General features: G+C 53.3%; 2 protein-coding genes across 3 annotated transcripts in view; both read left to right on the top strand.

Moving 5' to 3' along the window:
* Window positions 1–4,804, top strand: part of STK10 (serine/threonine kinase 10) — a 52,579-nt gene extending 47,775 nt beyond the window's left edge. Inside the window, exons 15-19 of the mRNA XM_040603606.1 lie at window positions 139–263; window positions 785–973; window positions 1,265–1,390; window positions 1,666–1,779; window positions 1,895–4,804. Of these exons, the coding sequence (XP_040459540.1) occupies window positions 139–263; window positions 785–973; window positions 1,265–1,390; window positions 1,666–1,779; window positions 1,895–2,035 (695 nt within the window). The 3' untranslated portion in view covers window positions 2,036–4,804. The remainder of the gene's footprint in view (window positions 1–138; window positions 264–784; window positions 974–1,264; window positions 1,391–1,665; window positions 1,780–1,894) is intronic.
* A 6,756-nt stretch (window positions 4,805–11,560) lies between these two features.
* SH3PXD2B (SH3 and PX domains 2B) overlaps window positions 11,561–16,777 on the top strand; it is a 78,228-nt gene continuing 73,011 nt past the window's right edge. The window contains exon 1 of one of the 2 annotated variants that reach the window (XM_040603020.1): window positions 11,561–11,748. In XM_040603020.1, coding sequence (XP_040458954.1) covers window positions 11,677–11,748 — 72 coding nt within the window. In that variant the 5' untranslated portion in view covers window positions 11,561–11,676. The remainder of the gene's footprint in view (window positions 11,749–16,777) is intronic. The other variant, XM_040603021.1, reaches the window with a different exon arrangement.

Below are 16,777 nucleotides of genomic sequence, written 5' to 3'. Positions count from 1 at the left end.
GCAGGAGGTGAATCATCACCCTCCACATCTGCTGCGCTGCTCCTGTGTGTAGGGATAGCTTGTGCTCAGGGATGCTTCATGTGACCGAGGTGGGGGTAGCCAGGGTGGGTTGTCTCCTGACCCTTCTCTCTTCCTCAGACCGGGAGGCATGCATCTGGGATCTTGAAGAGCATCAGCAACAGGAGAAACACCAGCTTATTAAGCAGCAGCTGAAGGACCAGTATTTTCTCCAGAGGCATGAGTTGCTCCGGAAGCATGAGAAGGTGAAGACTTAGCACTTCCCCACGCTGGGTGCTGGTCAGCAGGGTGCCTGGGTGTCCCCAGAAGGGATGTTTCCCTTCCAGGCTCTAAGTGGGTAAGAGTGTGTTAGGAGTTAAGGGACTTCATCATCATTAGTGAAAAGGGACCAGAATAATGCTCAGGTCAGCCTACTTGCTTGGAACGTACGCTCTGTGCTGTGTGCATTTAACGTACAAGAAGCAGGTGTGAATTCTGGGGGCTTTTCTGGAAATCTGTCACTGGCCAGTACGTGGGATGCTGGATTCCCAGAGCAGCAAATGAAGACCGACATGTCTCACAGCCATTTCTGCTTCCTTCCACAGCCCCCTTCTCTTCTATTTCACAGTGTGTTCAGTAGCTGCCCTCACCTCTTGTCCCATTGCAGCTGTCTGTCACCAGTCACCTCTGTGCAACTCCCAGATCTGCTCTCTTGGGTCTCCTCAGCACTTTCTTGTCAGCCTGAGGTGTCCTTCCTCCGCTGATACCTGTCCCTCTGCTGTTGCAGGAAAGGGAGCAAATGCAGCGATACAACCAGCGCATGTTAGAGCAGCTGAAAATTCGGCAGCAGCAGGAGAAAGCCCGGCTCCCCAAAATCCAGCGGAGTGAAGGGAAGACCCGCATGGCCATGTACAAGAAGAGCCTTCACATCCACTCCAGTGGGAGTGCATCTGAGCAGCGGGAGAAGATAAAACAGGTCAGGGCTTGCAAAGGGCTCCAGGGTTGAGGCTTGGCTTGGGCGTGAAGTACTTTGCTGGCCTACTGGCAGAAGGGAAGCTGGAAAAAGGCAACTGTTCCCAAATTTCTCGCTCACTGCAGGATGTCAGAGGTCTTTGCTTTTGTGGCATCAGGTGTGGTTCTCAGCGCTGCTTCCATCATGCCTAGTGACTCTGGGCTTTTCTTTCTTTCCTATACAATAGTGCAAGCTGGCCGTCTCTTAACCAGCTTCAGTGCTGCCTACATGGGCACCTGCTTTTCTCTCTTCCAGTTTGCTCAGCAGGAAGAGAAGAGGCAAAAAGCAGAGCGGCTGCACCAGCAGCAGAAGCACGAGACACAGATGAAGGACATGCAGGCCCAGTGCGAGAGCAACACGAACGAGCTCCAGCAGCTGCAGGTACCTGTCCCTTGTGGCTCAGTCTCTTGAAGCTACCTGTGCACTGTTTCTGCTCCAGCACAGGGAGCATGTCTGAAAAAGTGGCTGCAGAGGACTGTCAGTGAAGTAGACCTGATGGTCCCCTTGCTCTGCCCAGTGAGGTCCTTGTGGCTGTGTCTAAACCTGCCCTGGAGCTCAGAGCTCTGAATGCCTCTGGCTGATGCAAGTCCTATCTGACCACTGGATTTACCATCCCAGCTGCTTAATGGGTGTTCTCTTTTGTGATCTGTGTTTAGAATGAAAAGTGTCACCTCTTGATTGAGCATGAAACCCAGAAGCTTAAGTCTCTGGATGAGAACCACAACCAGCACATGAAGGAGTGGCGGGACAAGCTGAGGCCACGGAAGAAGGTAGTGCCTCCTTGGTGTGAGCAGGGTGTCCTGCTTGGCTGATTGGAGGGGACAGTGTCTGTAGCTCCAGTACAGTCTCAAATACAGCTCTTGTGTGTGTTCCCTTCTGCTTAAGGCCCTAGAGGATGAGCTGAACCAGAAGAAACGCGAGCAGGAGATGTTCTTCAAGCTGAGTGAGGAGGCAGATGGACAGATGCCAGCATCCCCAACAAAACATGCCAAGTTCGTCCTGTTTAGCTCTGCGGAGAGCTCGTAACACCCCACAGCTGGCAGGCCACCAGCTGGTATCTGCTGTGTCCCCCTGGGCTGCAGGTGGGCAACTTGGACTTGGAAGACCCTCTTGGCAGCCTCTTCTTACGACAGCACCCTCCTGTCCTCTCATTCTGTCTGAGATAAACGTGGCTTCTGTCCTGCACTGGGGGATGCTGGCTGGAAGTTTTGGTGGCTTTTCCCGGAGGTGGCCTGCTCAGCACAGCTCCAGGCTAGGAAGCCGGGCAGGACCCTTTCTGCAATCATACTTGCACTGTTAGCTGGATGCATTGCATCTTACGTGAGCCTGGTGCTCACTGGGATTGTCAGCTCAGACTGAAGTAATAACCTCTCTGAACAGGAGGAGCAGGCGATGGCTCCTGCCCTCTGCGCAGGGGTTATCAGCCTCTCTCTCTGCTGTGGCCGTTCGTCCTCCCAGTCCTCCGTAAGGGTTAATATGGGGCAGAGCAGCCTTGGCCTTGTCTTAAGCTACCCTTGGCCTTGTGGCCCCCCAACATTTGGTTTAGATTTATTTCTATCTACTGTGGCCTTTTTTTGCTCAAGGGGGAGACAGTGATTTGGGGTTTTTTGCCTTTGAGGAGGGAGGGTTTTCTTTCCTGTTCCTCCCTGTACAGACTATGCAGAAAGGCTGGACATCCTTCCAAAGATGTTTCTGCTTCTTCATTGCCATGATTGCTGGCACCTCAGTCCCCCTGGCACTTAGCTAATGTTCCCTTACCAGAGATGGGGCTATAGCATAATGAAACCGTTCAGCTGGCTGCAGGCTTTTGTCTCTTAAAGTGTGTGTGTGTGTATGTGCAGAGGAGGAGGTTTGTAACGGTGCTCAGTCCGGTGGTGACACAATGAGATATTGGTCGCAGTCATGTGCTTTCTGGTAAGGACAAGTGAGGGGCCGAAGGGTGTTATTGCTGGAGCTCTCATGATTGCACATGTGCTTGAGGTATTTTTTTTTAAGTGCTATATTTTTCTGGGCCGTGTGGGTCAACCAGCCTGGCCACTGTGCAGTCACAGTGCAATAGGCTGCAAAGCATCTTTCAGTAGGAATAAAGGACTCTTGAAACAAGGGATGCAAGGGAAGAGGAGATGCAAAAACAGGTCATTGTAGCTTGTTACTCCCAGCATCGCTTTCTCCACTGATGCCTCATCTCCTTATGATATGCCACAGTTTCTTGGATGATTCTCCTGGCTTTGAGCTTGGAGTCACGCAGCAGAGCGGCAGAGCAGTGGCAGGTCCAGCCCTCTGTCCCTTCTGCTCCATGGTGATGTGTCTCGGTTGGGCTGCTTTCCTCCATCTGCACAAAGAAGTGTTTGGCTGAGCTGCTGGTTTGGACCCAGAGCACACATTTGTGTAGGGGAACAGAGATGTCGCTGGGCAGCACCTTTTTTACACAGCCAGAAGATATAAAGTAGCACTTAAGTTTTTTTCTCTGTTGATCTCTGGACAATATTGTTTGTTTTAGGCCTGCTTCTCTAGCAAGAAAAAAATGTTTCTGCTTAAAGAAGTGGTATTTTAAAGTCTCATCTGTTGATTTGGAGACATACTGGCATTTCAGGAAAAGGTGGTGTGGGATGTGCTACACTTCTAGGTACCTAGCTGAAGGAGACAGCCCCCAGGTCTGTAACACCTTTTTATCTGAGGAGTGCGTTTACTACCCATTTAGAGTTCATAATATATATTTATAAGCTTCTCCAAACTAGCGAGACTATATCCATTTGGGACATTCCAAGTTTCTTCTGAACCCATACCATTAATGTCTCTATTAACAAACATAGCCTAGATGGGCATCTAAGGGCTGGGACCCTTTGCAAGCAGACCGCAAAGGGTCCCAGCTTTGTAGCAGCTTTTCAGTAACTAGCCTGTCCTTCTAGGAAGACTGCCAGTTCCATCTCCAGAAGCATTGACTGTACCTTTGATGTGATAGTGCCAGGTTGGGAGCTGATGCAAAATTAATGAATGCAGAGGGTTGTTCCCGAACCAGGACAGTGTGCTAGTTTGAAGCTTTTAATTGCATTAGAAATGTGTTACGGCAGCTCCAGTGGTTTTGTTCCTGGTCCCGTTGGGGTCAGTCTGGAGCTATTCTATGAAATGGTTGTTATCACAGAAATCAGTAGCTGGTTCCTAGCCTTCATGTGTTACATGTGACTTGCAGAAGGATGTCCTGCAGCATACTGTTCGTAATACACCTCCTCAGCTGAAGGGTGTTGCTGCTTCTGACTGCTGCCTTCACCAGCCCGGCAAGTGTCAGCTCTCTCTGGATATTGTGTAGCCAAGAGGAAGAGACTATTTCTGAGGACTTTTAAAGAGCTGATGCGATGCCCCCGTGGTAAATCGGTTGTCCTTCTCCAGTCCACTTATTTGCAGCCTGGAGCTAGCAATGTAATTTTGCTTTTGCTAACAAAGGGTGGGATTGGCTTTGTGTCCCCTGCCCTTCCCCTGTTCTGTTCCCTCTCTGGGTGTGCCAGGGCTCTAGTACCATGTCTGCCTCCTAGAAGAGGGCAAGGGAGCACATCTTATAATTGGCATGTTTACAGAGTGATTATATTTCCCTCCCACCCCCCTTCCAAAAGAGGATGGTTTTGTTGCTTCCTGTTCAGAAGGAATGATGAATAAACCCAGCTTGTTTTTGAGGGGGAATGTGATGCCATTTTTTTTAAATGTGGCTTTGAATAAAAAAGTTTTTTAATATTTTGTAAAGTGGCTTCCGTGGGGCCACCACTATGATGTAAAGACCCTTCTAATAAAGTAACAGATGGAGAAACCTGGGCATGTGTCTGATTTGCTGCCTGATCACTGACTGTGGTCTCAGACCGACTTTGCTTCTACTCTGGGTTTTGCTAATGTTACAGAAACCTCCAGAGCTAGTTCTGGCATGTGAACCTTGCAAGACTGAACTTCCAGTCCTTTAAAAACAGAGCTAGTTGCTTCAGAAACACTGCTGCAGCGTGCTGCGGCTCAGTGGCAGTAGCATCTTTGCTACAAAGCTGGAACTCTGGTAGACCTTCAGCGAAGCGGCAGTTCTGTCGATGACTTGGTTGTGTGTTAAGGCGGTGCTCGGCTGACCCTGCTCGGTGAAGAGGGAGTATTGCATCGTGTCGTCTGAGGAGCCCAAACCGCTTACACATGGCTCATTTTTTCCTTTTTAATTAGCTTGCCTGGCTTTAACAGAAGGTCTCAGACAAATGCCGCAGCTGCCATGCTTCGGTGGGACAAGGAGGTCCTAGGGATGCCTCCCTCTCTCCTCCCACCCCATCCTCTGCTAAAGGAGCGCTTGGAACCTGGGGATGCATTATGTGGTAAGATATCGCATCCTCCCCTGTCAGTGCAGGGGGGGGAGACCTCTGCTTGCTCCCTTGGGTGTTGCTCAGAAAAGCTCCCACCACCTCTGTAACCAGCCACAGGGCCTGTGTGGACTTTGTTTTCTACTCGGATACTTTTGCCTGCCAGTTTGGTTATGATTTCTTTCAACCAGATGCCCTACACCAAGCAAGGATGTGTGGTGTGCAAGGGCAGCTTTGACATGAGCCCTTGGGGCTGGTGTGGGTTTTTTCCCCTCATTTTTAGAAGGTTGCTCCAGAGCCTGCCAACTTCTACCATGTTGTGGTTCCATGTGGGTTCCATGCTGGAAATGACCTTGCTACCACTGTCCACCCCAGTCAAGTAATACTGCAGTGTGTGAGTTTAGGCGTGAGGTGCCAAAAGGGGAGTCAGCTCTGTGGGTTGTTGCTGGTGGAGTCTCAAACGGGCAGCACTATGATGAGAGAAGGGCAAGAAAGAGCAAAGCATGAGGGTGCCTGTCTCCCTGCTGCGTGAGATGGCTAATTACATGTCTTCAGCTACTTCATTTCTTACTATCTCCTTCATTTACATGTGCCAGGATTGCACTGTCTCCTGGGACACTGGTCAAAAATGGCTCAGTGTATCCCAGTGAAGCAGAGGATCTCATGGGAGTACTTAACTTCATCTGCATGTCCTTGGCAGTGCCTGAGGGGAGCTTCAACTGTGAGGATACTTACATTTATAAATATAAGTACAGTGTATTCCAGAAACAACTGTTATCTACTATTCTGCCCTGGTGCAGTGCTGAAAATGGAGCAAAAGTAAAAATCTGTCTCGATTTTTAAAAATAGAGATGGCAGCCCTGAAAACTTACTGGTGCTGCAGCAGCTGTAGCGTTCTCAGCTCCCCTCATTACCTCCTCTGTGCTTTGCGTCCTGTCTCCTCTGGACTGCAAGTTCCCCTGGGCTGCCCAGAGGCTTTTGCAGCATTCCTGCTGTGATGGGGATAGTGAACTCTCTGGGGGAACGAAAAGCAGGGCAGGCAGGGAGAGCCACAGGCACAAGCCCCAGCTCTTAACTGGCTTCCTGCTATGGCTGCATCTGCTCTCCTCCCCTCACTGCAGGAGGACAGGTGGAGGCCAGCACTGCCTGGACATTGTCCCTCAAAAGTCATCTACACCCTGTCAAGCCAAATGCTGTTGCATGTTCTGCTGCTGCGCTGGCCAGTGGTTGAATTCCCCAAATGCCAAAATACCCAGGGCTTGAGCAAGCCAAGCCTCTCCAGAGGCTGGTGGCTGTGCCTTGCTGATGAGGTTTGTTGCTGCCCCTCTCCTGGGTGGGATGCTGCTGGGTGACAGACACGCGTTGCCTTGGCAGCCCATCTGCCCTCACAAGCGCCCACTGGGACTCCCCTGGGCCTGGTTTCCAGGCTTGCAAGGGATGGAGGAGTGATGTTTGCTGCTCTTTCTCTCGTTCACTAGATGGCATGCACACTGAGGCAGCGGCAGGGCTCTGGAGCCCAGCTGCTGCCTGCACAAATGCAGAGCCAGAGCTGAGCTGTCCCGGTGCACTGAAATGTTTGTTCACTCTTATTTTTTTTTTCTTCCTGGATTCATAGTTTGCTACGGCACACCTTTCACCAGATCTCTGCTGCTCATCAGTACTTCAGTACGTGGTGTCCTGCTCCAGTATTGTCCTTAGGAGTTTTCCAGGTTTCCCCTGCCCACTGGCACACGCGTGCCCGGACAGCCTCCCTCATCTGAGGGCTGAGCATCCCCTCTGCGGGGTCTGCTTCTCCCTGCTGCCATACTTCTGTGCAGAGTGGGTGCGATCTGCTGCCAGGCTGACTCTGATGGGTGGCATCCACACCGCACAGCTAAATCCTGAATCAGTGCAATCCAGCCCCGGTGACAAGGTGAGAAACCACTGCTCTGCGGGGCTTCAGCTGCAAGGATTTTTCCTCTGTTGTGGTAGGAGCATCATCTTTGACTAATCTTTGTGTGGGAAGATGGATGTATTTGTTCTGTGCACAGGGGAGGACCAGGAACATTTAGCCACCAGGCATGAACTCTCAATTCGTAAGTTAAAAAGCGAGCAGTGATGGTGGACTCTCCATGTCGGACTGACCGCAGACAGTGTTTCCTCTGCAGTTCAGGGCTGACAGTGGGGTACTGCTTTCCCATTCCATTCCACCTCTGACACCTGACAGACCTCAGGGACAACCCAGCTGTGCCCAAACAGCTGGAGCCAGCTTACAGCCAAGCTAAAACCCATTTGAATGTCCGAGCTGATAGCTGGCTTCTCAAAATTCATTTTCCCTCTTGCTTTAAATTGTTCAGCTGATCCTGACAGAAGGGAGAGTGCATATGAGTCATGGAGATACTGACTCTTGGGTAGGTGTTGAGCTCTCCTGTGTGGTTATTTTGTTTGGTTTAACAATACTTCAACCTTTGGTCAGGGCAACAGATGACTTGTTTATCCCAAAACTCCCCTCAGCAGCACCCGTATGCTTGTAGCACCTCACCTCATGGTAGGAAGTGCTGCTGCCAGATCTCTGCAGCCTTACCACCGAGGTGGGGGCCAAGGACGGGACTTGCAGGACAAACAAACCCCCTCATATGGGCTCCCTTAGCAAATGCCTGGCAGTTTCCTTGATAAATTCCCGAGGTGCAGTAGAGCCCAAGCCAAGCTGTAAGTCTCCATAGCTGGCTTTCCTGGCGTGCCTCCCCTGGGAGGCAACCAGGTCAGCATGCAAAGCCGTGCTTCATTTGTCTCAAACAGCTCTCATCAGACTTGTTAATGACACACAGGAGCCATTTTGCAGTGCTAGCTGTGACTGTCCCCAACCTCCGCTTGTTCCTGGGTGCTCACAAGCTGTCAGGCTGCAGCTGGTGCCCAGTGCTGTCAGAGTCCAGGAGCAATGGAGTCACCTCAGCAGGTCACGGTGCTGGGGAAGTGATGCTGATGCTTATAAGTGCTTCCATTTAATTTTTGTGCAGTTGTTTGGCGCTCTGCCAACGTTTGTAGGCCTGGAGTGGGTTTGTGACAGAAGACATGAATAAAATAGCCCCCTGTGTGTAACAAGCTGTCTGTCTGATACACATGATTTACACCAGGTATAAAGGAATGGCCCAACAGACCAGCAGTATGTGGCAGTCATGGGGGTGCATCCAGGGTGGTATACACAAAGGAGCTGGAAGGGTGAAGGTAGGAGACCAGGGTCTGGTCCCTACAGCAGATAGGTTCAAGGTGCTGTGAGAGGTCATTCGTACATTCTTTTGCTTTCCATGTCATGTATCTCCTTGTGAGGACCTAGTGGCACAGGGAAATGGATTTATCAGCAAGGAACTGCCCAAAGGTTTCATGCACCCCTGGGAGGGGAGGGGACCTTCTGTGTCCCTTTGGGCTGCTTCAAGTTCAGGAGTGAGGTGTCCTTCGCAGTGTCACAATGTGGTGTTCATGCTGTCCTTTGCAGGTTCCCAACTGCGGCAGCGGAGCCGGGATTAAAGGAAAGGGGGAGGTCAGCATGGAGGTTGCTCATGAAGATGCACAGCGGCCCAGTGTCCCACAGCAGCTAAGAACAGCTTTGTGGAGAGGGAGTGCGGGGAACGGGCATTGTGGCTGCTAAAATGGACAGAACTTGTGTCCCCCCACCAAATCGACCATCTGCCTCTATGCTAAAGTGATAGCCTGGAGTAAGGATTTTTGTCCCCTCGAGTCTGGTCAGTACAAGAAGACAGAAACACGAGTAGGGATGAGGCTCCTTTCAGAGCCATTTCAGAATTCCCTGATTGTTGTCGCACTTTGCTTCTGCTGCTGGTCCTTACTGTGCTGGCCATCGGGACAGCTCTTCCACCTGGCTGGCATGCTGTGCAGGGTCCTGGGGGGTGGGTGGAGTGGGTGCTGCAGCTGGTAGCACCCAGGACTCCAGCTGTTCATCAGCTGCTTGCTCAGCACCCCACTGTCCTACACCATCTCTCTGTGCTGCAGCTATCACTGCTTCTAAAGCTACACCAAACAAATCCGGCAAGAAAACGCAGTTTAGCTTCTTCATGGATGCTGTACCTATAGGTCAAAATGCTCTCTGAATTGCATATTCTCAATTTTCTCTACCCAGATGGCTTTTTTAATTAGCGTTTTCCCCCCCGCAGACTGATCCTAGGGTTCATGGGTAGTGAGTCCAAGGTGTCTTGATGGTGGACTTGGTGTTAATGTACAGATAGACTGGGCAGCAAGATGATCAATCTGGCTATGTTGTTTTCAGTGCATGAGGGATGTAGGGTCAGTCTATGCGCTCCTGTAAAACCAAATTACCGGACTGCATCAGACCAGCTCCGCATACATGTGAGCAGTGTCCCGAGCAGTCACTCTCTCCCCAGGTGCCTGGCACTCCCACAGTCACTGCTAACTAGAACAAACCAACACCTTAAGCAAGAGGGATGGCTGCAGCCATAGCATTTGTAACTCAGTTGCGTCACTTCATTCCCTTCACCTTGCAATTTATCATCTATTCTATTTCGTTTAGTGTGTTTCTGTGCTTCTTTTTGTGGTTTGCATATCCAATTACCTGCTTCTGTTATCCTTGTGATCCCCTTGCCTGGCCTTTCAAACCTCAGCTCTTCAGGTTACATCCTCCTCTGCATCGCTCAGTTGCAGTGCCTTCAGCTGCTCTCTACCTTAATTTCTTCTTTCAGCATGTGAAGACCAGTAATTGCTTCATTCCTCTCTTAATCCGCTTTCGCCGGTGTTCCTCAGCTCCTCAGTGTACATTTCTTCTCTTACCAACACGATGCACAGCTGCTCTGGATGTTTTCCTCACCATCCTTTGCAGGATTCAGGCATTTCAGGGCTTTAAAAAAAACAGTAAGACTCTATTTGCTGAAGCCTGGGCGCTCCACACAACAAAACCTGCAGTTCTGGTGCCTGTTGGTGCTTTCCCAGGCTTCAGCTCTTGATTAGCACATAAAGGTCCAGCCCCAGCATCAAGGTCCAGCCCCAGCATCACTCAGGAATGTCAGGGCTTTCCTGATGGGAGAAGAAAGGGGCTCTCCGGGGCGTCCTGCCCACCTACCTTAAATACACATCTGACTGAGGAGTGACAACGGGGCCAGGGTGGGGAAGGGTGCAATGTGCCACAAGTAAGCAGCCCTGCAGCAGCATGCCAGCAGGCGTCAGGGAGGTCACCGGTGTGGGATGTCCCCTTCAGACAACCCAGCATCCTTCCTGCAGCCATCTCCGCAGGGGCACCATGGTCTAGGGCTTAGCTAGTGGGAGGGGGATGAAGATGAGCCCCTTGGGAGGGCGAGGGGGGGCAATAAAGCCCTGGCAACCTGCCTGCGCCTCCGTTAATTCTCTGGGGCGGTTGTAGCGACGTTAACAGTATAAAAAAAGAGCCACTTTTAAGGAGCTGCTAAGGAGTGAGATGAGTTGTTTATGATTAAATTAAATTCATATAAAAGCTAATGACCTGCCAGTGCAAGCCTTGAGTAACTTTATAATGTAATTAAAAGCCCAATGGGGAAGAGAGCTGTGGTTATGCCACGTGCTGAGGAGCTGCTAGGAAGAGGGAGGCCGTGGGTGGTGCTGATGCAGAGAACCCGGGGTCACTGCCTTGTGTCCCCTGCTGCCCCGGGGCCGAGCTGGGCAGGGAGCATGGCACGAGGAGTGGGCTGCTGCCATGGATGGGTGGGATGCAGTAGAGGTGGGAGGCAATGGCTCAGCTCCCAGGGGTACACGGGTTGTCCTGGGTAAGGCGGTTCTCTGATCTGACCATGCCAACAGCCCAGTAAGCCACCTTTTTCTGCTCGATTAATTTCCTGGATCCTTGAGGGATGTGGTTGTTCGTGGCCAAGTCAGCGCCACCTTGGGGTCCAGTGTTATGGGACATGAGCAGGGCGAGGAATCAGAACGTGGTGATGGAGCCCACGCACGGGCCCACCTTGCCGGGCAAGATGGGCAAACCCGCTCCCCTGCAGCCCCCTCCCAGCAAAGGGCCAACAGCCGGCTGCACCCTCCGAAGCCCCCTGCCCTCAGACACAGCCGAGCCGCCTTCCCCCTCCCCCTCGGGCCGGGGGGGTCCCGCACGGCGCTGCGCGCCGGAGGACACGGACACGCGTGGGGCGGGCGGCGCCGGCCGCCCCTTTAAGCAGGCGGCAGTGGGGCCGCCCCGCCGGCCAGGATAGGCCGGGGCGGGCCGGGGCCGCCTCCCGCCCCCGGCAGCGGGCGGCTGGGCTCGGCTTGGCGCGGCGCTGCAGGCTCCGTCCCGGCTGCGTGCGCCAGTGCCTCCCCCAGCGCCGCCGCCGCTCCCCGCTTCGCCGCTGGCGCCGGGCTGCGAGGGGCAGAGGCAGAGGCATGCCCAGGCGGAGCATCGCGGAGGTGAAGGTGCTGGACGTGCAGAAGCGGCGCATTCCCAACAAGCACTATGTGAGTGGCGCGGCTCGGCTCGGGGCGCCCCGCTCCGCCGCGCCCGGCCCTGGGCAAACAAAGGGCCGGCGCTGGGCGGCCCCACGGCTGTCCCGGCGGCGGGCAGCGGAGCCCTGGCCGCGGGGCGGCAGGGAGGAGGAGGAGGAGGAGGAGGAGGAGGAAGAGGGCAGCGCTGCCGGCTGTGCCGCTCCCACCCCCGTGGGGGTCACCCGGTGGCCCCCCCCGCCAGCGAGGGGACGCGCTGCCTCTTCCTCCAGGTCCCCGCCACCCGGGGGGGCGGGCGGGACGTGGCCGCGCTGGGGGGCAGCGCCGGTGGGGACCCTGTGCGGGACCTGCCGGGGAAGCGCCGGGAGGTGCCCGGGAATAGGCGGGCGGGACCTTGCCGGGGGGCTCCGAGCGCAGCCCGCACCCCGGGGGAGGCGGCGGCGGCGGCTCCGGGGCACCCCGGAAGGTGCCCCTGCGGTGGCGAGGGAGCAGCGGCTGGCAGAGGGGCTCTGAGACCTGTTGGCTGCGGAGTCCCGGGGCAAGGGACCCCCAGCGCCTTCCTTCTGCCCCCGGGACTGCCGCTGGCCCCGCGAGGTGTGCCCCCCCGTGTCCCCGCGCCCCTTCGGCGTCGCTGCCCAGGGAGCACTTTCCTGCCTGCTCCAGGACATCATCCAAAATGTTGTGGGTTTGTCTTAGTTTTTTTTAAAAGGGTTGAGTTTTTTCTTTTTTTTTTTTTTTCTTTTTTTAAATTTTATTTTATTATTTAAACTTTGGTGTGCTTCCAGGCATCCGTGGAGACCTTGTGGGTGAATCCTGGCAACAACTGTAAAACAAAGACCAAAATGTTCTCCCCGCCCCGTTCGCTTTGGATGGGGTGACCCAGTGACACACTGTTCAAGGCGCGGATGCGTTATGAGGATGTGGTGTTCGCTCTGGCTGGAGCGTGTCGTGTTGGCAAAGCCAGGTTCCCTGAGCTCTTGAGGGGATCAGGGGCTTCTCCAGGTCACCCCGGCTGGTTTGTGGCAGCGAGCAACAGTTGGAGGAAAGCAGAGGGCAGACCAGCCCTAGGCAGGCTGTAGGAGAGGGTAAAGGGGGCTGTTGCCCTCTGCTTTCATCCAGGGATGTGGTGTGGCTGCTGCCGCCCCACCCCTTATCACCCCTTCTTCCTCTCCTGCCTTGCCTGCGGCTTTATCAGCCCTGGCTGAGCCTGGCCCCAGCTCCAGATGTGCCCCCCTTCCTGCTGTGTCCATCCCAGGCTTACTCATTGTAGCTGGGTTATGCATCTGATCTGGAGGAGCATGTACGTGAGGAGGTTTGCTGAGCTGTGTACGCTGCTGTTTGTCTTGGCGGATCTGTTGCACCACCGTCAGGTCCTGTAACGGGGCTTGGACCGGGTTGTCTGCCGCTGCTCCTCCGCTCTTCTTTCAGGCCTTCTCGCTCCCTTACTGGGGGCTCTGCGCACCCCTTGGGACCTCTGTCCCCACGGCTGGGACATGCACCCCATGGTGGACGCTTTGTTTTGGGCACTGGCCCTGTTCACCCTCTGCCCGCAGGAGTGAGGCGGGTGAAGTTGAGCATGGCATAGATAGTCCCTGTGAGGCTGGAAGGCTGCGACGGAGGTTTCTCTACTATGAGAGATGTATGGGGGGGCAGCAGGGGTGGGGGGCCTGCAGCAGAAGCTCCTGGGGCAGTGGGAGAAGGTGGCTGCAGGCGGCTCCTGATGGCCAGCTGTGCAGCTCGGCCACCCGCTCCCTCCTCAGCCAGCTGCTCTGGAGTCCTCTGTCTCTAACCTTCCCCTGTACTGGTCTTGGACCGAACCCCAGCAGCGTGAGCCAGCGTGGCCGCAGCGGGGCTGAGCCCAGGGAGGGGCAGGCAGCAGCCTCCCCGGGCAGCGCTGGAGTGAATGGGAGTGCTCGCCTTGTTCAAGGGAATCGATAGGAACTAGGCAGATTCACAAAACCAGTTAATTATATAGAATGAAAACCTTGTCTTTTTTTTTTTTTTCTTCCCCCCCCCCCCCCCCCCCCCCCCCCCCCTTGCTCCTCTTGCAAAGACAGGGAGAGGAGGGGCAGCAAATCATGGCTGAGTCACCTTACTTTAGATGGTATCTGCTGGCATGCTGCAGATCGGATCAACCACAAAGTGTCTGTGTTAAACCTTTGCTCTCTGTTTTCTCGTTACTGAGCATAAATGTGCTCTCCTCCATCCCCCGAGGCAGGCGTTTGCTGTCCCTGGGGAGGCTGGAGGAGCATGCCGGCTTTTCCTGCCATTGCCTCTGCACTGGCCTGACTGGAGAATGACCTGTGCTGCTCGGGCTCGGCCGCCTCTCTGCATCGTGGAGCTTTTCTCTGCCGGACAAAGGTGCAGTTGTGTTGGCTGTAGTGAGGCCACAGCAGAAAGTTGTGCATTCCAGTTTCCCAGAAAAGTGAGATTAAAACACTGGTTTGAAGTCCTTATTGTTGCCAGTGGTGGAGAGCGGCCGTGGGAAAGGCCAGCTCTATTGAGGCTGGTGTGGTTTGCCCATCACCTTGGTAATTGATGCAAAAAGAGTTGTGCTGCCTGCACAAAAATGGGTGATTTTTTGCAGCTCTGCTTTGAAGCAGGAGGCACAGTATTCCCCCAAACTGTGGGGCTTGTGCTGGACAAGGACCCAGCAAGGTGCCAGGTAGGGTTTGGGTAGCCACAGGCCAGCTCAAACATTTGTGGAGCTGAGTGTCGGGGTTTAGCTGGGGACCCCAATGCAGCCCCATGCCCTCGAATGCGTGTGTGCCCATGAATGGCACTGGGTCAAATCCCGGTATCCCAGTGCGAGAGTGTCAGTGCACTGCGCCGCTTCTCACAGCGTGTCTGGTGGCCATGCTCCCCTGGAAGGGTGTTCTGGGACAGCATTGCACTTGACCTATCCATCTCCTGTGCATCCTCCTTACGCTGGTGACAGCGCAGTACCTGGCCAGAGGGCGGGAGGAGCTGGGCGGTTGTTCAAAGGGAGCCCAGGCATGTTTAAACCCATTTGGGGGACAGGGAAAATGGGAATGGCCTCTTGACTGTGTTTCTCCTCCTTGAGGTGTTAGAGCCTTGGGTAGGTACTGCGGTGAGCTCTGCTGGCAGGGGCCAGGCTGGATTGCTATTAGCAGGCTGTGCTCTCCCCTTGCATGCCTTTCTCCCTGCAGTCAGCCGTGTGCTCCTGGACGGCTCTTCTTGCTGCCACGGCGTTGGCAGGGTGTGAGGCTGACAAGTCTGCTCCTGTTCTTGTCAAACCAACTCCGTTCACACATATGGAAGGGCCAAGGGGGGAAGGATAGCTGAGCTTGTGCCTCTGAGTGATGGGAGCCTTGAATTAGCTCTGCCGGCTGTGGAACTGGATTGCTGTATTGCATGGGCACCTCTCCTGGGCTGCTCACCCCAGATGCTTCAGCTGCACTTGAGCACCTTGTGACTTTAAGCTTTTTTCACGGGCAGTACCTGGAAGGGGCTGTGAGAAATTATCATTTTGCAGGTGTTTGTTGCAGGACAGACTGCTCTGATCCTGTCAAGAGAGAACAACCAAGCTCGGGATCTCAGCAGCCCATCGTCCAAGTGAAGAAGGGGACTCCCAACTCTGGTCCTTCAGGCAGTGGCTGGGGGGTCACCCTGTAGTGACATTTCCCATATGATCCTGTGTTAAGTGGTTACAGCTCATGCTCCTCCGGGGCGCTGCCAGCGAGGGCTCTGGGGCCATACTACAAATCTGAAAAGGCAAAGTCCAAAAGCAAAGTTTAAAAATAATCATTCTGGGCGACGGAGTGGCAGACTGTCATTTCTACGGTCTGGCCAAGTCTCATATTCTGATAAATGAATGTTTATTCAGAAAAGATCCAAAACAAAGCCATAGTTGAAACAGACTACGTTGTCCTTTAAAGGATTTCACGCGGGGTCTTTTTTTAGTTCTGTGTTTGTTATTCTCTAGTAGAAGCTCTAAAATAAATCTTTTCCCTGCTAAATCCAGATTTTGGTTGGTTTTTTGCCCTTAGGCAAGCTTCAGGACCTTCTGTTTTAATACAGCTGCAATTTGTGTCTGTTGTTCTATATGTTAATAACAATGTAATTGAATCATGCCTTCATTTCTACACCCTGTCCACCAAGAGCATTTCCGTAGTTCATATAGTTTTAAAATGGTTGCAGTAGAGCACAAACCCCAATCACAGATACATAGGTCTGACAGGAAAGAGGGAGCAGCATGCTGTTTGGTTGTGTTAGTTTATAGGGAAACCTGGACTGTGCTCCCGCGGGACTTCCTTTCCCAGCCTCCATGCACACACGTATCGCTTTGAAAAAGGGAAAATTAAACAAAGTGTGTAGCATACATTTATTTTTGCAAGCTCAGTTAAGAGGATTGCAGACTTGAAACGGGATGGATACCCATGCATATTGAACCACCTCATTTGTTGCAGCTGCCTTGCGAAAGTAATTAACGCTGTGTGTTGGAATCTGATGCCTAGTTGATAGCATCTGTAGGTATTTTAAAACAACTTTGATGAAAACCATATTCAAAAAATTAATGTGTTCTATTTTTGATGTGGAATTGGTGATGTGATGGTAGGTGTCTCCTCTGCTCCTGTTCTTTGTAGTGGTGAGGCTGTTCATGGTTTCATTGGTTGTCCAGCCCAACCCCGTTGCTTATCTGGAATTGATTATGGAGCATTCAGGGAAGAGTGGTTGACTGGCGAGAGGATGAGAGATGTTAATCTACAGATTCAGTGGATCCTCAGTGCCTTATACACGCAGATCAGAAGATGTCTTCTGAAGAACATGTGTCCCATGGACCTGTGTGTCATGGTCCCCTGGTCCTGACTTGCCCAGCTGGAGCAGAGCTCCGTGGGGACCTGGCACAGTATCACCTTGTACAGCTGTGTTATTTCTGCCATGGTGAATCATACCGGTTGCTTGGCTTAAAAAGGGCATTAGGGGATGAGTCCCCCTGTGCCAGGCTCTCTGGGGAGGGTGACTGTGCTCTTGGTATGGTGGGAATGTCCTGTGGGGAACCGAAGGACCCGAGTGCATTTAG

Source organism: Falco naumanni, chromosome 8 (assembly GCF_017639655.2).
Source record: "Falco naumanni isolate bFalNau1 chromosome 8, bFalNau1.pat, whole genome shotgun sequence".
In the NCBI taxonomy this organism is placed as follows: domain Eukaryota; kingdom Metazoa; phylum Chordata; class Aves; order Falconiformes; family Falconidae; genus Falco; species Falco naumanni.
Note: the sequence above shows the minus strand (reverse complement) of the source record. Positions and strands in the feature narration are given on the sequence as shown.